We start from the raw sequence: 21,490 nt of genomic DNA, 5'->3' as shown, positions 1-21,490 counted from the left end.
ATTCTACCTGCTGGAAACCTATGCTAAGGCTTTACAGATACGATTTTATTTCATCCTCACAAGAACCCCATAACATAGGTACCATTGCTATTGCTACTTTACAGATGAGGACACAGAGGATTAAGTGATTTTCCCAAGGCCGATTAGTAGCAGAACTTTGAGTTATTAAATAATTTTTTTTCTTTTTGAGACAGAGTCTTGCTCTGTCACCAGGGTGGAGTGCAGTGGCGCGATCTCGGCTCACTGCAACCTCCAAATCCTGGATTCAAGCAATTCTCCTGCCTCAGCCTCCCGAGTAGCTGGGATTACAGGCACGCACTACCACGCCCAGCTAATTTTTGTATTTTTAGTAGAGACGGGGTTTCACCATGTTGGCCAGGATGGTCTCGATCTCCTGACCTTGTGATCTGCCCGCCTCAGCCTCCCAAAGTGCTGCAATTACATGCATGAGCCACCATACCTGGCCAAGTTATTAAATAATTTTTCTCAGCATTAAAAGACTCTAAGTACAGAGCCGGGCATAATGGCATGCACCTGTAGTCCCAGCTACTCCAGAGGCTGAGGCAGGAAGATCACTTGAGCTCAGGTGTTTGAGTCCAGCCTGGGTCACACAGTGGGGGCCTCGTCTCAAAAAAAAAAAAAAAAAAAAGAAAAAGAAAAAAAAGCTTTAAGTACCATAGGGGAGAATCTAGCACAGCAATGTGAATGTACTTAATACCACAGAAGGGTACACTTAATACCATAGAAGGGTACACTTAATACCACAGAAAGGTACACTTAAAAATGGTTAAGATGATAAGTCCCATGTTACATATATTTTTCCACAATAACAAAAGATGTGACCCAATATGAGTTTGTCCATTCATACAAGAGTGATTTCAGGCTTCTGCTAGAAAGCAAACCTTGGCTTAGGAAGGCCAGATATTTGAATCACGTATGATGAATTGGAAGCATGAACAGAGAGCATAATGAAGACTCCAAACCCGGGCGCGGTGGCTCACGCCTGTAATCCCAGTACTCTGGGTGGCCAAGGTGGGTGAATCACCTGAGGTCAGCAGTTCGAGACCAGCCTGGCTAACATGGCAAAACCCTGTCTCTACTAAAAATACAAAAATTAATTGGGTTTGGTGGTGGGCACCTGTAATCCCAGCTACTAGGGAGGCTGAGGCAGGAGAATCACTTGAGACTGGTAAGTGGAGGTTACAGTGAGCTGAGATCATCCCACTGCACTCCAGCTTGGGTGACAAAGCAAGACTCCATCTCAGGAAAAAGGAAAAAATTAAAAGAAAAAAAAAGACTCCAGAGCAAGTGTTTGTCATCATCCTTATCTGGGAAAGACAGAGCATCTGTCACTCTCTGCAGGGAAGAACCTGTCTAAACTGTGAAGGGCCACATTTCACCAGGGTGCCCTAAAGAGGCAGGATGTATAGCTGTACCTTTCTCTGAGAACTTTCTCTGACATACTTCTGACTTTTTCAGCTTCAGAATATCCTTCTAAGTGACCATGCTACACTGTTTTTGTTTTTTCTTTTAATGAAATAGCAAAAAACACAAAACAAATCTGTGCTGGAGGAGGGCAGTCCTTAGAATAAGAATAATTCTTAGAATAATAAGACTGATTGCTTTCGGATCGGAACTTCCACCTGCGGCGTGGGCGCCCACTCAGTGTGGGCTGTTCTGTAGAAGTAGTGAGCAGAACTCAACGTTTAGTCATTATATCCTGCAATTGGAAACTGGGTAAACCTGAGTCGAATAATAAAGGAACTTTAAAATGGGAAATGAGACTCTTGGTCATAGCTTGCTCTCTTTTCTCACAGCTTCTGGGAGTGCAACATTTGGGGACAGCTGGATAGGAAAGAAACAGCAAATACTTTTTAAACATCTTCTTGGAATAAAGAGTAACTCAAACAAACAGTTATCAGTTCGTGAAGAAATATTTGTGAGTACCCTTTATACATGTAAAACATCCCTGTTCTTTCTTTGGGGAGGGACATATCTCACTCTGTCACCTATGCTGGAGTGCAGTGGCGTGATCATGGTTCACTGCAACCTCCGCCTCCTAGGTTCAAGCAATTCTCCCACCTCAGCCTTGCAAGTAGCTGGGGCTACAGGCACATGCCACCATGGTCAGCTAATTTTTAAATTTTTTGTAGAGATGGGGTCTTGCTATGTTGCCCAGGCTGCTTTGAAACTCCTGAGTTCAAGTGATTCACCTGCCTCGGCCTCCCAAAGTGCTGGGATTACAGGCATGAGCCACCATGCCTGGCCTCAAATCCCTATTCTTAAGAAGGTTGCTATCACATGGAGAAGATAAATACAGATAGATCATAGCGAGATGGACAGATGACTCTATATCTATCGATGGGAAAGATATAAGAGACTACAAAAATTCAAAATGAGCCACAGTCTAGAGATTTTCAGGAAGGAAGAAATTACTATGGACTGAGATGGTCAAGAAAAACTTTACAGAGGGGGTCAAAGTTTGAACGAGGCCTTGAAAGCTGTTCAATGTTCTGGTAGGGAAAAAAAGAATGAGAATAGATTTCCAGGGAGGAGAACAAGCATGCACAAAGGCACAGAGGTGTCTTTGGAGCACTAGTGAGCAGCCAGTCAGGCTAGAGCTATGGGGTTAATGCAGTTCACTGAGTGAAGATCATACCATCGCTCCCAGTTCTCAGCTCGCTGTCAGGTGACTGGGCAGTAACTTCCCCCAGAATGGGTGAAGTTTATTTCCTTGCTTCACTTACGTTGGGTTTGGCCATGTGACTTGCTTTGACCAAAAGAATGTGGCAGATGGGACGATGCATGGATTCTAAGCAGAGAGCTTGAGGTGCAGAGTGTGTTTCTGTCATTTGCCTGTACTCTTCCCATTGACCGTGGGAAGAATATGTCAGAGTTCTGTGCTATCCAGGGACAATAAGAGAGGCATGGGGCCAGGCGCAGCGGCTCATGCTTGTAATCCCAGCATTTTGAGAGGCCAAGGCTGTTGGATCACCTGAGGTCAGGAGTTTGAGACCAGCCTGGCCAAGATGGTGAAACCCCATCTCTACTAAATATACAAAATTAGCCGGGCCTGGTGGCACATGCCTGTAATCTCAGCTACTTGGGAGGCTGAGGCAGCAGAATCGCCTGAACCCGGGAGGCAGAGGTTGCAGTGAGCCGAGATCGTGCCATTGCACTCCAGCCTGGGCCACAGGAGCAAAACTCCATCTCAAAAAAAAAAAAAAAAAGATATGGACCTACCTAAATCTAAGTCTAAGTCATACTCTGGAGCTAAGGACAGGGAACCTGCAGACCCTGGAGAGAGGAAATGTCTGTTTCTGCAAACCAGTGGGATTCTGAGATAGTATTTTTTTCTTTTCTTTTTTTTTTTTTTTTTTTTTTGAGACAAGCTATTGCTCTGTTGCCCAGGCTGGAGTGCAGTGGATCATAGCTCACTGCAGCCTTGAACTCCTGAGCTCAAATGATCCTCCCACCTCAGCCTCTTGAGTAGCTGGGACCACAAGTGCATGCCATTACACCCAGCTAATTGTTTGATTTTTTGCAGAAACTGGGATCTCACTATGTTGTCCAGGCTGATCTTGAATTCCAGGTTTCAAGTGATCCTCCTGCTCTGCCTCCCAAAGTGTTGGGATTACAGGTGTGAGCCACCATGTCTGGCCTCTAAGGTTGCCTTTCATGCATCAATACACTGACTAATCACACACGCCCACACTGGCTGGTGAGAGGATCCAGGGCACCGAAGTCATGGGTAGACAGACCATCCTTTACCACATTAGCCCGTATTGGGGACCATAAAGGTGATTACTATATAACTTTCCTTCTAACCACACCTAGTCCTGGATGGTCAGAGACTGCCCTTGGTGGGCTGAGGGAGGCTGGAAGGGAATGGAAGAATGATGCCACAAGGTATTAATACTTTTCTCCCACAATAGCTGCCAGGCTGTGGCTGAGACACTTCTACACCTGGGCAAAGAAGTTGTGTTTCTGTCTCTGCTCTTCACTCATGCAGCCACAGGTAGAGTATAATCATCATCAAATTTCAGTTAAGAAACAGAATAATCTGTGGAATAAAAGTTGCCTAAAATATCAATAGTGATTATTGTTAAAGAGTGAGATTATGGGTGATTTAGATTTCCTTCCTTATATTTTTCTGAATTTTCCAATGTTTCCTTTTATGATAAATTGATATTATTATTATTATTATTTTGAGACAGAGTCTCACTCTGTTGCCCAGGCTGGAGTGCAATGGTGTGATCTCGGCTCACCACAACTTCCGCCTCCCGGGTTCAAGCGATTCTCCTGCCTCAGCCTCCCGAGTAGCTGGGACTACAGGCACACACCGCCATGCATGACTTGTTTTTGTATTTTTAGTAGAGACAGGGTTTCACCATGTTGGCCAGGATGATCTTGATCTCCTGACTTCGTGATCTGCCTGCCTCGGCCTCCCAAAGTGCTGGGATTACAGGCGTGAGCCACCACGCCTGGCCAGATATTATTTTTAAGTTAGCAAAAGAAAGTTATTAGAATAAATAAAAAGTAGCATAGTAAGGAACTTATTTGAGGAACTTACTTGAGGCACAATCTTACATGAACTGACTTTACCTCATGTAAGATTGCGCCTTACGTGAACGGACTTTACCTTATGTAAGGTTGTGCTTTACATGAATTGACTTTACCAATTCCTTTTCTGAAAAAGAGATTCTTAGTGCTTCTAGCAATAAGAATGGCTTACGTTAATACCAGAATGATTTTCCATGTTCACACTCAGTCCTCAATTCTCAGATCTCTATTTTGGTTTCAGGTGACAGGGTTTAGGACACGCTATCCCAAACTATGGCACCTTGTCATTTGAGAAAACAGCAGAAGCAGGAAGGTCCCTCTCACCTTTTCCTGTCCTTCTCTGAAGCAGGTCTTAAAAGAATCCTCTGACCTTTCTCTAAAGTAAGTCACAGGATCCTTGTGAGACAGGCGCCCACCCTATACCCAGAGGAAAGGAATGTCCCTGTCTCTGAAGACACAGGGACCCAGAGAAGAATTGGAACAGGCCTTGCCAAGTTTTCCTCAGTTTATTTCCATTAGATCATACACTTTTGTCCTGCAATCACACTTCTGCACGACTGTCCACAAAAATACCCACTTCTTCCTGTTTCTTCAGATCTTCATTTCTGAAAGCTCCTGTGTTACTTACATTGAATAAATTTCTGTGCTTTTTTTGTTGTTGTTAATCTGTCTTTTGCAATAGCGACCTCAGCCATAAACCTAGCAATGGGTTAGAAAACAGCTCTTTCTCCCCTACACAGGCAACGTCACTGATTTTTGTACAGTAGGCTTCTAAACTAAAGCTGCCTTTATGAGGATAATACTGTTCTACTGCCCCGGCCCACTTTCCCAAAAGAGACCACATCCCCTGTGCAAGAGAGTCTCTGTAGGGGAGAAAAAGTCTTACCTTTTCCTCACCCATTGCAGAGGTCATGGCTGATACCCCTAGAACAAGAGAGAGAGTAACAAGAGAAAAGCAACACAAATTCATCTAACCAAAGTTTTACGTGACATTGGAGCCTTCAGAAATCAAGACCCAAAGAAGCAAACTATGTATTTTTATGCTAAGTAGAAGACTGAACTCTGAGCTTTCTTTTTTTCTTTTTTAGACAGATCTCACTCTGTCACCCAGGCTGGAGTGCAATGGCATGATCACGGCCCACTGCAGCCTCGACCTTCTAGGCTCAAGTGATCCTCCCACCTTAGCATCTTGAGTGGCTGGGACTACAGGGATGTGTCACCCCGCCCAGCTAATTTTTAATTTTTTTATAGAGATGAGGTCTCACATGTTGCCCAGTCTGGTCTAAACTCCTGGGCTCAAGTGATCCTCCTACCTCCCAAAGTGCTGGGATTACAGGTGCGAGCCACTGTGCCTGACTTTTTTTTCTCTTGCCAGGATTCCTTTTTTTAAAAAAAAAAAAAAAAAAGAAAGAAAGAAAGAAAGAGAAAGAAAAAGAAAGAAATGCATAGATTATATGCAATCTTGCCCAAATTCCTTCCTAAGGGCCAGGGGAGTCATACCCTATAAACCACAAAATCTCGTGAAACAGGTTTTTAATGAACCCTGTAGAGTGTAGCTTACTTTCCAACCTGATTCTGTTATAGTATCACATAAGAGACAGCAGGCCTCCTTATCTTCACTTAGGCATTCCTTTCTGTTGACTTCAAGTCTTTAGACAAAGCTCAGTTCTTTCAACCAATTGCTAACTCGAGAATCCCTAAAATCCACCTATGACATGTAAGTCTCTGCTTTGAGATGCCCTGCCTTTTTGGGAACCAATGCATACCTTCCACATATTGATTTATGATTTTATCTGCAATTCCTGTCTCCCTGAAATGTATAAAACCAAACTGCAAGCCAACTGCCAGGGGCATACTTTTTCAGGACCTCCTGAGACTGTGTAATCTGAGCTCAATCACTCATATTGGCTCAGAATAACCCTCTTTAAATATTTTGTCATAATTTGTTGTTGTTGTTTTTTTTCATCATCAATCTGATGAAAGAAGTGGGTAATTACGGAGAAACATGATCTAATGGCAATAAACTGGGGGAGCTCAGCGAGGCCTGTTTATTTTGATTTGTTTCTGTGTCTCTGTGTGACACTCTTTACCCCCCGGGTATGGGGCAGGACGCTTGCTATAGGAGGACCTTCCAGGGGCAAAGGGAGGAGGTCAGAGAGTGATCTTTCCAGGTTTCGTGGCTTGCTCTGGGGAGAAGAAGCTGAGTTTCTATAACCTGCTTCAGGGGATAAATGGGGGAAGGAGAAAGGAGGGTGGGAGAAGGTCACAGAGATCGTCTGGCTTCTTAGAAGGTCCCTCTAATCTCCTTCGGTTTAAAGTACTCAGCATGCCACGGTGCCATAGTTTGGGGGCACTGTGTTCTGAGCGCTGGCATCCACCTAGGGCCTATTGACTGTTGAAGATGAGAAATGATGACATAAATTATTATTTCATAATAGGCACAATGGCTTTGTAAAGCAGAGGACAGTTAACCATGGGGGAGCCTGAGCCACTCACAGTGAGCCACCATTCAAGGCCAGGCTCTTCCTTTTTTCAAGAAATTTATTTATATTTTATTTTTTTTTTAAAGAGATGAGGTCTCCTGTGTTTCCAGGCTGGTCTTGAAATCCTAGCCTCAAGTGATCCCCCCATCTTGGCCTCCCAAAATGCTGAGATTACAGATGTGAGCCACTGTGGCTGGCCTTGGCCAAGGGTCTTTCAACTGTGTCCCCCCGCCCCTCCATGTCCTATAATTACATGAAGCTCCTCCAAGAGCATGCTGTGCAAATTGTCACATCCTCAGTCTTGAAGTGTACCATTTTCTAAAGTGGACCTGCTTGAGAATGGACGGCCCCTTTCACAATTGCCTTTTCGCATGTTAGAAAGGAAAATCTCACCTGCACCCACACAGAATCTTACTGCCCCAGGGTAAGGCTCAAAGGCCCTAAACAAAAGGACAACTTGAAACACCAGTGCAGAGAAAGAAGAAGACTCATCACAAATCCTTTTGGAAGTCATGCGGATTCTAATTCTTTGCTTTCAACATAATAGAAGGTACCTAATTATCTGGTCAGCTAATGGATGAAAAGAACCATCATTGATCCTCCTGTGGCTTTTGGCTAGTACCTTGGAAGGAGTTCAAAGAATTGAATGGCATTCTTCTGTTCCCATCTACTTATTTATGTGAACAAGGTTTCTCAATGTAGAAAGTACTCAACATCTGTAAAAATGAAAAACTGGAATGTAATTGATACGGAAATTCATCCTTTGATCCTGGAATTAACCAGGGGGAAAATGGCTCCATCTATTTCTAACATTAAGAGATGTCCCCTCCCCATTTTTTTTTCTTGGTTTTTTTTTTTTTTTTTTTTTTTTTGGAGATGGAGTTTCATTTCACTCTTGTCACCCAGGCTGGAGTGCAATGGTGCGATGTTGGCTCACTGCAACCTCCACCTCCTGGGTTCAAGCGATTCTCCTGCCTCAGCCTCCCGAGTAGCTGGGATTCCAGGTGTGTGCCACCATGCCCAGCTAATTTTTTTTTGTATTATTAGTAGAGACAGGGCTTCATCATGTTGGCCAGGCTAGTCTTGAACTCCTGACCTCAGGTGATCCAAAGTACTGGGATTACAGGTGTGAGCCACTGTGCCTGGCCTCCCATTTTTGCTTTTTATATTTAATTAATATCAACATTTATAATAAAAAAAGGTTTCCATGTTGTTTTGGTCAACTGTGATTTTTTAACCCTTAAGTGTCCTATGGTGACAGAAAAGAAAAGCTCACCCATCAATTTATAAACATAATTAGTTGAAGAGGAGTATGGGACAGAGAATAATAAAAGACTTTTCAGCATATCAATATATTACAATAGGATAAATCTTTGTGGAGAAAATGAAATGAGAACAGTTCAAAGGGAAAAAAAAGGAACAATATAAAATGTCCCAAATGTTGAAAAAAGCTTACTGTACATCACCAAAAGTGAAGATTAATGCCAATTATGGACTTTGGGTGATAATAACGTGTCAATGTAGATTCATCAACTGTGACAAATGTGCCATGCTGGTGGAGGGTGTTGATAGTGGGGGAAGCTGTGTGTGTGTGAAGGCAGGGGATATATAGGCACTCTTTCTATTTCTGTCCAATTTGACTGTGAATCTAACTGTTCTAAAAAGAAAGTCTATAAAAAAATAAAAACTTATTCATGTGCTTCTTAAAAAGATGATGGTGGGAATCAAAATTGTCATGGAACTGTATTAAATTCCATTGAATAGTTTTTTTAAACTGTCAACATTCAAAATATGTTGGACATGGCATTCTTCGTATCTATTTAAACTTGTAGGCTGGGTGCAGTGGCTCATGCCTGTAATATCAGCACTTTGGGAGGCCGAGGTGGGCAGATTACGTGAGGTCAGGAGTTCAAGACCAGTCTGGCCAACACGGTGAAACCCCATTTCTACTAAAAATACAAAAATTAGCTGGGCATGGTGGCGCATGCCTGTAATCCCAGCTACTCAGGAGACTGAGGCAGGAGAATCGCTTGAACCTGGGAGGCAGAGGTTGCAATGAGTCATAATCATGCCACTACACTCTAGCCTGGGTGACAAAGCAAGACTCCATCTCAAAAAATAATAATAATAATACTTAATAAATAAACTTGTGATGAAAAAATTTAGAGGTCAACAAACAAATGTGTGAGGTGGCACACGGTTTTTCAAACTTCTTCTAGGGTTACGCAAGCACAAAGTTTGAGATCCATTTATAGAGGCAGCCATCGTCTGAGGTTGGCTATAGGGGCTATGTGGGAACAGATAAGTAAGCTGAGGAAGGAAGTCCACCAAAGGGAAGAAGAATGACACAGCTGTGCACAGGGACAGAGAGTGACAGAGAGAGATGGAGTCCCAAGGGAGGGCTGGGACCAAGATGCTTGCCATCATGATCCCAGCAACGCTCCAACCCCTGCACCAGTCCCTGGGAGGCCTGACTGTACTTCCTATCTTTCATTCCAATGAGATGCCTCTGGGTCCTTTCAGTAATCTGAAAAAATTCTAATTAGAGCAATATCTGTTCTTATACCCAAGGATCACCACTGACAGTTGATGGCAGGAGCTAACAGTGTCTGTGCACTCAGATTTCAGCAGTGGCTCTGGAGAACCAATGATGGTCTTGCACCCTCACCAAATCTCAATAGTTAGACTCATACTTGGCTCCTACCTCTTGGGAGTGAAGCTAAAACACAGACTCTTTCAAAAATCTGATAAATTACTTTCAAATGGAACAGTGCATAACAGCAACCATCAGGAGAATTCATTAAGAGTTACTCTGTTTTCTCTCATTTAAAATGGGGTGATCTCCTATTGCCTCCCCAAATGTAGACAAGTTATCCTTTTGGAACTCCTTCCTAATTAAGCATCTTTCTGTTCACAAATTTGCAGAGTTTAGTTTCTCTATATTCATTTATTATAGATAATCTATTATATAGAACTTTACTGTAGATGATTGCTGAATTTCAGTTGAGATCAAACCACTTTACTTTTATGCATAACTTCACAATGTGGCAAGTGGTTTTCATGCTGGATTTGATTCTGTGAGGTAGGAAGTACAGCAGCATCAACCATTTTACAAACTGAGAAGTGAATTTAAGTGTTGTCAAAGAGCACACCAAGATCACACAGCAGGTGACATTTGAAACCCAGGTGTGTGAAGCCACTTTTCCAGTCACCAGTGGAAATGGATGCCTAGCAATTATGCCTGCACAAGCATATCACTAATGTCTCCGAATTCTTACTTATTATTGCTTCTGAAAATGGAGCTCAAAGCCTCCCTCTGCATTCACTTTCTTGCCTCTCCCAGGCACTATCCCCCAAGACAAATAATTTGTAAAAGACCTCTGTTAAGTATTGAAGACTTCAGTATTGGTACTTTAAGAATGAAATTTTAAAGAGGTTTTTACAGTTTGATAATTTTCCAGAAAAACTGATATTCTGGGCCAGGTAAGCTCTTTCTTAATTAAGCTGCAAATAAGTATTAATCTGTCTTAGTCTGTTTTCTGTTGCTATAGCAGAATGCCAGACAGTGGGTAATTTATAAGGAAAATAAGTTTATTTGGTTCATGGTTCTGGAGGTTGGAAAGTCCAAGGACATGGTGGAAGCTTCTGAGGAGGGCTTTCATACTGTGTCATAACATGGTGGAAAAGCAGAAAGCAAGTAAGCAGGCATGAAAAAGGCAGCAAGAGCAAGCTGAGCTCACTTTTATAACAACCATGTTGCCCAGGCTGGTCTTGACATCTTGTGCTCAAGCAATTCCCTTGCCTCGTCCTCTCAAAGTCCTTTTGGAATTCCTTCCTAATTAAGCATCTGGAATTACAGGCATGAGCCACTGTGCCCAGCTTTAAACAATCAAAGGGTATTAGCACAGGGCTTAGACAAGAAGACTTTAGGTATTTCAAAATTACAAAGCCTCCCTTTTAGAAGCCATGACATCAATGAGAATGGTCACAGCCTGCTTCTCTCACTCTAAGGTCAGCAGGCAGAAGCCACTATGTATGCAGAGCACTGGCCAGAAGATAGACTCAAACACTGAGAAAATGGAAATACATTTACTTAAAATTGGCCACTTCAAAATTGCCTCCACTTCAATTTTGGTCTTTAAATTTGATTATAGATTAGGAGAATGTATAAAAGTTGGCTTTTAAGAACATATTCTTGTGCAAAATAATTCATGAGGAGAATTTCTGCTTCCCGCTATGGTACAGTAGTAATGTTTGGATTCATGGCCTGGCCCAAATTTCATCTCTAATTGTAATCCCCAGTGTTGGAAGTCGGGCCTGGTAGGAGGCAATTTCTAACAGTTTAGCACCACGTCCTTAGTGCTGTCTCATGATAGAGTTCTTAGGAGATCTGGTTGTTTAAAAGCATGTTGCATGCCCCTTCTCTCTCTTCCTCCTGCCCCAGCCATGTGAGGTGCTCACTCTCCTTCCGCTTTACCCTCTGCCATGATTGAAAGTTTCCTGAGGCCTCCCCAGAAGCAGATGCCACCATGCTTCCTGTACAGCTTGCAGAACCATGAGCCCATTAAACCTCTTTTATTTTTTTCTTTTTGAGATGGAGTTTTGCTCTTCTTGCCCAGGCTGGAGTGCAGTGGCACGATCTTGGCTCACTGCAATCTCTGTCTCCTGGGTTCAAGTGATTCTCCTGCCTCAGACTCCCTAGTAGCTGAGATTACAGATGCCCCCAACCCCACCCCACCCCCACCATGTCTGGCTAATTTTTGTATTTTTAGTAGAGACAGGGTTTCATCACGTTGGCCGGGCTGGTCTCGAACTCCTGATCTTAGGTGATCCACCCGCCTCAGCCTCCCAAATAAACATCTTTTCTTTATAAATTACCTAGTCTCAGGTATTTCTTTATAGCAGTGTGAGAATGGCCCAATACAAGTAGCTTGCTGTAGACAAAACAGCTAGAAATGCTGGATTTAACAAAAAATCTGTGTGAAGGCATTAGAGAGCTATTGAAGCAATTAGGATGCAAGAGGTCAAGATCTAAGACAGAAGTGAACCATGAAGTGGTGTTCAGGTCTCCAGAAAGCCACACTTCCCCTCAGGGCATTTGTTGATGCTTAGTCTAGGGTGAGAGACTGGGAATCATGGCAAAGGATTTGAGCAGGCACTTCACAAAAGCGGGTATTCAAATGGATAATAAACATTTGACAAGATGCTACAATCACTGGCATCAGGAAAATTCAACTTAAAACCACAGAAGATGCCACTACAAACCCCCAGAATGGATAAAATTTAAAAACTAATGGTAACACCAAAGGCTATCAAGGATCTGGAACAATAGGAATTCTCATACAATGTTAATGGGAGGCTAAGTCATAGAATCTGTGTGGAAGCTGCTTGGCAGTATCTACTATAACTAAACATATTACCAGCCTGGCTAACATGGTGAAACCCCGTCTCTACTAAAAATACCAAAACTAGCCAGGTGTGGTGGTGAGTGCCTGTAGTCCCAGCTACTCGGGAGGCTGAGGCCAGAGAATCACTTGAGCCAGGGAGGTGGAGGTTGCAGTGAGCTGAGATTGTGTCACTGCATTCCAGCCTGAGTGACAGAAGGACTCTTTAAAAAAAAAAAAAAATAGGCTGGGTGCGGTGGCTCATGCCTGTAATCCCAGCACTTTGGGAGGCTGAGGCAGGCAGATCACATGAGGTGGAGCTCAAGACCAGTCTGGCCAACATGGTGAAACCCTGCCTCTACTAAAAATACAAAAATTAGCCAGGCATGGTGGTGGTTGCCTGTGATCCCAGCTGTGCAGGAGGCTGAGACAGGAGAATCGTTTGAACCCAGGAGGCAGAAGTTGCAGTGAGCCTAGATTGCACCACTGTACTCCAGCCTGGGTGACAGAGCAAGACTCAATCCCAAAAATGAAATAAAATAAAAAAATAAAACTAAGCATATGCACAACCTGTGGTCCAGCAATTGCACCTATAGGTATACATGCAAGAGAAATGTCTACACGTGTCCAACAAAAGACATGTACTGTATAAGAATGCCCCCAACAGCATTACTTGTTAAAGCCCCACGCTAGAAACAAGTCAAATATCCATCAGCAAGACAATGGATAAATAGGTTTTGGTATAGTCACACAATGGAATTCTAACAGTGAAGAAGAATAAGCTAGTGCTATGGGCAATACCATGAATGAGAGTTGAGCCAAAGCAAAGCTAAACAAAACCAACCTGGGCAACATGGTGAGAGCCTGTCTCTCAAAAAAACAAAAACAAAACTTGGCCGGGTGTGATGGCCTGTGCCTGTGTTTCCGGCTACTCTGGTGGCTGAGGTGGGAGGCTTACTTCAGCCTGCAAGGTGGAGGTTGCAGTGAGCCATGATCGTGCCACTGCAAGATCTGGCTGGGCAACAGAGCAAGACCCTGTCTCAAAAAGAAAGAAGTACTGTGATATAATTCCATTTCATATATAAGGTTCAAAAAGAGGAAGTGATAAGGAGATAGAGGCTAGAATCATGACGACCTTTGTAATGGGTAGTAAGGACTGGGAAGGGCCAGGAGGAAGGCCGCTGCAACTCCCTGAATGCTCTGTTATCTTCATGTGGGTGGTAATTACACGGGTTGGTTCACTTTGTAAAAATTCAGAGTGTACCATTATGATATGTGCACTAGTTCATTAGTTACCATGGCAAACTGCAGATGCCCACTGAAGGACTGAAAGACATGCCATCCCCAAAAATGCTAGATTGGTGCACTGATTACTTCTAGTTGAAAACATTGGAGAAACTGCGGTTCCAGAAAGGGTGAGCTGACCTCCTCTTCCTGCAGGCAGCAAGCCATCAAGATTCCTCTGGGAGGGGAACCCTCAGCATTTCGGGGCGAGAAAATAGCCCTTATCACCAGAGACTGGGAACGGGGCTGCAAAGGAGCTGAATAAATATACTCAACAAAGGAATCCTTATCTTCCATTATAGATAAAGTAACCCTTATCTCCCCCCATATATCTTCTGGTGATGCCCTCTAGTGAAAGGAAAATAAAAACGCAGGACCCCAGTTCACGCTGCCAAAAGGAATAAAGTAAGCTGAAAGCTGAGTCATGCAAGACGCTGCCTTCCCTTTTGTTCCTAAACAGACAGCTACAAATAAAAGGTTAAATATCTCCACAGGGAGCAACTCTATGTTCATCTTATCTTCTGTGAAGTTCCAACTTACTGAGCGCGAGAGGAATACAGCCATTCACTCTTCCCCTACCTGCTCCTTTTCTCTTGCAATGTGTGCGTTACCACACCCCTCCCTCTTTCCCCTCCTTGACTTTTCCGCTTTACTTTTTTTTTTTTTTTTTGAGATGGAGTCTTGCTCTGTCACCCAGGTTGAAGTGCAGTGGTGCTATCTCGGCTTACTGCATCCTCCGCCTCCTGGGTCCAAGCAATTCTCCCTTCCTCAGCCTCCCAAGTAGCTGAGATTACAGGACCCCACCACCATGCCCGGCTAAGTTTTATATTTTTAGTAGAGATGGGGTTTCTCTATGTTGGTCAAACTCCTGACCTCGAGTGATCCACCTGCCTCAGCGTCCCAAAGTGCTGGATTACAGGCGAGAGCCACCATGCCTGGCATCCCCTTTAAATATTGAAGCCCTCAAATTCATCTTTGGAGAAGGGCACAGACCACAGACTGTTTCTGTGATTCTGTTTGTTTGTTTGTTTGTTTGTTTTCTTCGGGCATGTCCTTAAGCCTTGGCAAAAGAAACTTCTAAACTGATTGAGACCTGTCACAGAGACTTTCCAGTTTACACTCCCCTAGAAACTTTACTGCCCCTAGCCAGATTCCCTTCGTTCTGTCATTTTTTTTTCAAATTTATTATTTGTTTAAAAAGTATAGAAGCATCTTGCCTCGGCCACTTCTTTAGACTTGACTCTTGTGAAGATCCCCATGTAGATGTAAAACTGATAAAAATGTGTATACTTTCCTCTTGTTAATCTCCCTGGTGTCAACTTGGTTTCTAGATCCAGCCTAAAGGGATATGGAGGTAATCCCTAATCCAGCCTAAATGGGTATGGAGATAATCTCTGATCCAGCCTAATGGGATATGGAGGTAATCTCTGATCCAGCCTAAAGGGGTATGGAGGTAATCTCTGATCCAGCCTAAAGGGGTATGGTGGTAATCTCTGATCCAGCCTAAAGGGGTATGGAGGTAATCTCTGATCCAGCCTAAAGGGGTATGGAGGTAATCTCTGGCTCTCCCACCATGGCTAATCTTAGTTATACAATAGCTATTCCTTCTCTTAGTTATACAATAGCATAGCCATGTTGCATGACTCTTGGGCATTATTTTTATAGATTCAAGGGGAAAGGTGCCTCATGGAGGAGTTATGCAAAGTGGTGGCCCTGAATGTAACTCCCTAGTTTTAGCTGTGCATATGGTTGTTCAGATAGACACTACATTTCTCAGCTTTTCTTGTAGCTCAGTGTCATTATGGAACTAATTTCTGGCCAATGGGATGGAAGCATAAATCTGAATGTGCATTTCCCCGGCTCTTCCCTCACTTCATATGGACTGGAAAATGGCGAGGCGGAAAAGCTAACATGGAACCAAAGATGGAAACCACATATTGAAAATGGCAGAGCCATTCTACTAGGTCTATCTACCTGTGGCTGGACCAGTGCGTGAGAGAGAAATAAGCTTGTAGCTTGTTTGAACCACTGATTTAAGAGTCTGTTTGCTACAGCAACTTAGATGGTACCCTCACTAATGCAGTTGTTAAAGCATGCCATTGGGCTGGGTGCAGTGGCTCACACCTGTAATCCCAGCACTTTGGGAGGCCAAGGCGGGCGGATCATGAGGTCAGGAGATCAAGATCATCCTGGCCAACACGGTGAAACCCCATCTCTACTAAAATACAAAAAAAAGAAAAAAAAAATTAGCCGGGGGTGGTGTCATGCGCCTGTAGTCCCAGCTACTTGGGAGGCTGAGGCAGGGGAATCACCTGAACCCGGGAGGCAGAGGTTTCAGTGAGCCGAGATTGCACCACTGCACTCCAGCCTGGCAACAGAGCATGGCTTTGTCTAACAAAAAAAAAAAAAGAAAAAAAGAAAAAAGCATGGCATTGAAGGTAGTTATGGGTGAAAAACTTTGTACTTTTAATACTATTTAATTGTTGTGCTGTCAGTCAGCCACCATACAACCTAGGGAAGACCCAGAAAATAGCATTTATAGGAGAAATTTTCCCGCAAGGAAGCTGCCCTAATTCTCCCTCTAGTGATATGACACTTTTTTTTTTTTTTTAACCTGTAAAAGGGAAAGGTGTCTGGAAAATGGAGAGGAACTTCTTCACCTTTAACATTCTTTGATTTTTAAAAAGAAAGTAATGACCCTCACACAATTATAGTTGCTTGAGGCCACAGTTGGGAAAAAGCCTGGACATGCTTGTTCACATGACTTGAAGGAAGCATTTTCAAATATGAACAACCAATATGAACAAATATGAAAAGAAGAACAAATATAAATTTATGCTTTTTACTTGCACAAATTGTTTGCAACAAAATCACAATAAATTGCACATTTTCTAGGTGGTCCTTTTAGTTTTCCTAGCAAATATAAGCACCAAATACAAACAACAAAGAAAAGAGCATCTTTCAAGCAAGAAGCAGGAAGAACCAACAGTGAGTGCATGAAGATATATTGGATTAATACAGCCACACAGAAACAGGGACAGAAGAGGATGAGACAACCACAGAGAGATAGGTTTTGGATTTGGAATGAAAAAAAGCAAAATGGATTCTTTCCTTTCTGAATCCTTCAAAGGACTGTTAGTGTACATATAGCTTAAGAGTTGAGTTTGTGTTTATTTGAAAATAATATATTTGTGATATTTTGTGAGACAATGAATGGTTTGGTTAGTATACAGGTGACATTAAAAAAAGTCCTTGGCTGGGCGCAGTGGCTCACGCCTGTAATCCTAGCACTTTGGGAGCCTGAGGTGGGCAGATCACGAGGTCAGGAGATCAAGACCATCCTGGCCAACATGGTGAAACCCTGTCTCTACTAAAAAATGCAAAACAGTTAGCTGGGCCTGGTGGCCCATGCCTGTAGTCCCAGCTACTGGAGAGGCTGAGGCAGGAGAATTGCTTGAACCCAGGAGGCGGAGGTTGTAGTGAGCCAAGATCACGCCACTGCACTCCAGCCTTCGAGACTCTGTCTCCAGCCTTTCAGACTCCATCTCCAGCCTTTGAGACTGCGTCTCAAAAAAAAAAAAAAAAATCCTTCGTACTTTATAGGGTTTAACAATATGCAGATCATCTTACCTGGGGGTTTTTAAATACAGCATATTTCTCCTCTTTCTCCAAAAATAGTATTTTATTTTCTGTGTCTCTTGTCCAGTCTGATAAGACTTCAACAACATTTTCATGGTCTTCAAAAAACCTCTCTGATGAAATAAGAAAAGGTATTCTTTCAGACCCAAGACATCAGGGTTTCCAAGTGAGAAACAAGCTATTATTGAGTTAATGCTTCATGACTTTCATCAGGTGCCTAGGATTCTTATTAATAATTCTCACATGATGCCACACTGTAACATTTCTATTATGTTTCCCTTTCATTGTCTTCAAGTTATCTTCCATTATAAACAAGATGAAAAAACCCATAACACAGTGACAATGGGCAGCTGTCACACTTATTTCTTTTTTTCTTTCATTTTGTTTAAGAGATGGGGTCTCACTGTGTTGTCCAGGCTGGAGTGCAGTGGCTATTCACAGGCTCAAGGCTCAAGCAATCCTCCTGCCTCACCCTCCCAAGTAGCTCAGCCTACAGGCATATGCCAGTGTACCCAGATACATACTTTTTTCATATCGACATTTTTTACTTTAAATAGTCCCAGATGGTGGCAAACATTCTACGTGAGGTGGACAATCAGTCAATGACTGGGGAAACACTTTGAATGAAATTGTGAGAGCCAGTGTGTACTCTAAAACATCACTCCTTAACACTCTAAAAGCAATGTGTGAATGCTTGAATTAAAACATAAAGAAAGGCTTTCATTTCTTCCCTTGACTCACAGAATTGAAGAGAAATTTAAGGGACTGCTTTAGTGTAAACCATCTTATCCAGAAAAAAAATTGCTCCCAAAGCTTCCAGCACAGGCAATTCTCCATCCCACCCAGCTCTCCTGAGGGATGACTGTCCCATTATTAAAAATGAGAAATATGATGATGTGTGCCTATAGTCCCAGCTACTCGGGATGCAGAGGCAGGAGGAGTGCTTGAGCCCAGGAGCTCGAGGCTGCAGTGACCCGTGATTGCGCCATTGCACTGTAGCCTCGGTGATAGAGCAAGACCCTGTCTCAACACCACCACCACCACCAAGAATAAGTAACAGTATATCTTCAGTTAACCTTTTTTTCCACTTTTGAAAAATTCCATCAATGTCTACCAACTGTTCTTTGCACTGAGGCTGAAACTCTTCCACTAGACAAAGCATCAGAGACTAAGCCAGTGGGGAGGGAGGAAGGGGAAATGAGCACTTGTGGGAGGCTATGGCAGGGTTATGGTCGGTTAAGGAAGCAACCACCAAAGGGGCATTAGCCAACAGATACCCAGGCTTTCCTGCCACCTGCTCAGCTTATTAAGCATGCAGCATCTTAGTAAGTATCATCCAGCCACTCTCTTTCCCTTATGGAACCACTAGAGAAGCAGCAGTAATAGTGCTTATATCCCCCAAGGTCTGGCCACCACCTGCTAGAATCCAAGTTCTTCACTACAATGAAATGAAGAGTCAAGCACTAAATCTCATATAAGGGAATTGAAAGCCTTGAACCAAAGTCTTCTCAAGGATGAACCAGGCCAGGCGCAGTGGCTCACACCTGTAATCCCAGCACTTTGGGAGGCCCAGGTGGGAGGATCGCTTGAGCACAGGATTTTGAGATCAGCCTGGGCAGCATAGTGAGAGCACGTGTCTATTTTTTATATAAAATTAAAGAGAAAAAAAGAATAAACCCAAGCCCATTATACAGCAAACCCACAAGGTTTTTGGAGTACAGCCCATTGCTGGGGATGGGACTTACCAATTTGTAGCTCCGGGTAGATTTCATAAAGACACCAGTCTACATTGCAGTCACAATGAGTTTTCTCGAAAAGGTTGTCCAGAACATCTCGGGCCAGCTGCCGCTCATCCACCATCAGTGACTTTGTGCTGTTATCATTCATGTGCACCTTGACGACGAGCTGAGGATAGAACCATGGGGCAGCCAGTAAATTTCAGCAACTGGAGAAGGCTACTAAGATGAGGGTTTCAAAGTTGCTATTGTTTCTGCAAAGTTCTGTAAGAATGTTTTTGGTGAACTTGCTCCATCTAAACTAACTTGCATGCCAAGCACTTGTTTTAGGTGCTAGGATTATAGAGGTGGAGAAAACAATTCACAAAAATAGAAAACAGATAATAAACACAGTCCTTGTCTAGCCTTCAGAGACAGGCAGTCTGGCGGGAGAGACAGAAAACAACAGAACAAAAAAAGTGTTAGCTTCTTTCTTTCCCAATAATCTTTCCCTTGTTCTCATTCCATCCTGGAGCCCAGAAACTTTTCTAGATTAAAAGCTATGCCTGTATCTTTATTATTATTATTATTTTGAGATGGATTCTTGCTCTGTTGCCCAGGCTGGAGTGCAGTGGCGTGATCTCAGCTCACTGCCACCTTTGCTTCCTGGGTTTGAGTGATTCTCTTGTCTCAGCCTTCCTAGTAGTTGGGATTACAGGTGCCTGCTACCATGCCCAGCTAATTTTTTTTTTTTTTCCAGTGGAGATGGCGTTTCACCATGTTAGCCAGGCTGGTCTTGAACTCCTGACTTCAAGTGACCAACCAACTCGGCCTCCCAAAGTGCGGGGATCACAGGTGTGAGCCACCACACCTGGCCACCTGTTTCTTTATAATAAACTCTTCTCTTTTGCTTAGCTGGAGTTGAGTCCCATTTCATGCAACCCAAGAGTCTGAAGACACCAAATAAGACCAAGTTGGTTAATCTACAATTCTCTAAAGGTCCACAGAGCATATGTTAACACGGTATCACTGAGGGGGCCCCACTGAGAGACAGATAGTTACAGCAGGGCACATTTGAGATCAGAGCTGGATTAAGTGAAATGAATGTAGACTGAGAAATAAGCTGTTTTGCAGGCACATGATAAATCTAATTTTCATTTGTGTGTGTGTGTGTGTGACAGGGTCTTGCTCTGTTGCCTAGGCTGGAGTGCAGTGGTGTCATCTTGGGTTACTGTAGCCTCAACCTCCTGGGCTCAACTGATCCTCCCACTTCAGCCTCCTGAGTGGTTGGGACCACAGGTGTGCACCACCACACCCAGCTAATTTTTGTTCATTTTTTTGTAGAGGCAAAGTCTCACTATGTTGCCCATGTTGGTTTCAAACTCCTGGCCTCAAGCAATTCTCCTGCCTCACCGGCCTAAAGTGCTGGGATTACAGGCATGAGCCACTGTATCCAGCCCCTAATTTACTTTTTATTCCATTTTCAAAATATTCTACTGAATTAAATTCACAATAAAACTGGTAGTAATCTCATTCCAAATCTGTAGGTTTGGAGGAAGCTGCATTTACTTATCTTCAGTAAAAACACAGAATATCCTTGACTTTTTCTAGGCAAGTTGTCAAAGTTATTAAAACATCTGATTCAGCCGGGCAAGGTGGCTCACGCCTCTTATCCCAGCACTTTGGGAGGCTGAGGTGGACAGATCATGAGGTCAGGAGTTCAAGACCAGCCTGACCAACATGATGAAACCCCGTCTTTACTAAAAATACAGAAGTTAGCCAGGCGTGGTGGCATGTGCCTGTAATCCCAGCTGCTCAGGAGGCTGAGGCAGGAGAATCGCTTGAAACTGGGAGGCAGAGGTTGCAGTGAGCCAAGATTGCAGCACTGCACTCCAGCATGGGGGGTGGAGCGAGACTCTGTCTCAAAAAAAGAAAAGAAAACAACAACAACAAAAAAGATTTTATTCGTTAGAGAGACTGTAATTTTCATGTAATGTAACAGAATTAATTCTTGAAGTTATGCAGCTAGGCTTTGGATTTTCTTTGATACCTGTGTATTTGTAGCATATGAGCTTAACGGTTGGTCCCGGTTATTCACCGATAAGACTCATTGTTATTAAAAAAGTGATTAGATGGACTGAAAAAGGAGAGAGAAACCATAAATTTGGTAACATTTCCTTCTCTCCACAAGTTTGGATTAGGTTCTGAGCAGCCAGGTTCTGTCCCATTCCTACCTCTCACCCAAGTACTAACCAGACCTAACCCTGTCTAGCTTCTGAGATCAGATGAGATAGAGTACAACCAGGGTTGTATGGCTGGCTGTAGCTTTATTCTTTCCTAACACTTTATAGTTAACAGGTTGAAGAGTGTAGTTCCTGTAGATGGTTCTGCAGAGTTACTGATAGCAATGGAAGGGTGTGTG

At 43.2% G+C, this 21,490-nt stretch overlaps 1 protein-coding gene across 1 annotated transcript in view; it reads right to left on the bottom strand.

Moving 5' to 3' along the window:
* APBB1IP (amyloid beta precursor protein binding family B member 1 interacting protein) overlaps positions 1-21,490 on the bottom strand; it is a 131,179-nt gene that overhangs the window by 36,595 nt on the left and 73,094 nt on the right. The window contains exons 7-8 of the mRNA XM_019035439.4: positions 19,099-19,258; positions 17,345-17,466 (exon numbers count right to left, since the gene is read on the bottom strand). Coding sequence (XP_018890984.4) covers positions 17,345-17,466; positions 19,099-19,258 — 282 coding nt within the window. The remainder of the gene's footprint in view (positions 1-17,344; positions 17,467-19,098; positions 19,259-21,490) is intronic.

Source organism: Gorilla gorilla, chromosome 8, assembly GCF_029281585.2.
Source record: "Gorilla gorilla gorilla isolate KB3781 chromosome 8, NHGRI_mGorGor1-v2.1_pri, whole genome shotgun sequence".
Taxonomy (NCBI): domain Eukaryota; kingdom Metazoa; phylum Chordata; class Mammalia; order Primates; family Hominidae; genus Gorilla; species Gorilla gorilla.
Note: the sequence above shows the minus strand (reverse complement) of the source record. Positions and strands in the feature narration are given on the sequence as shown.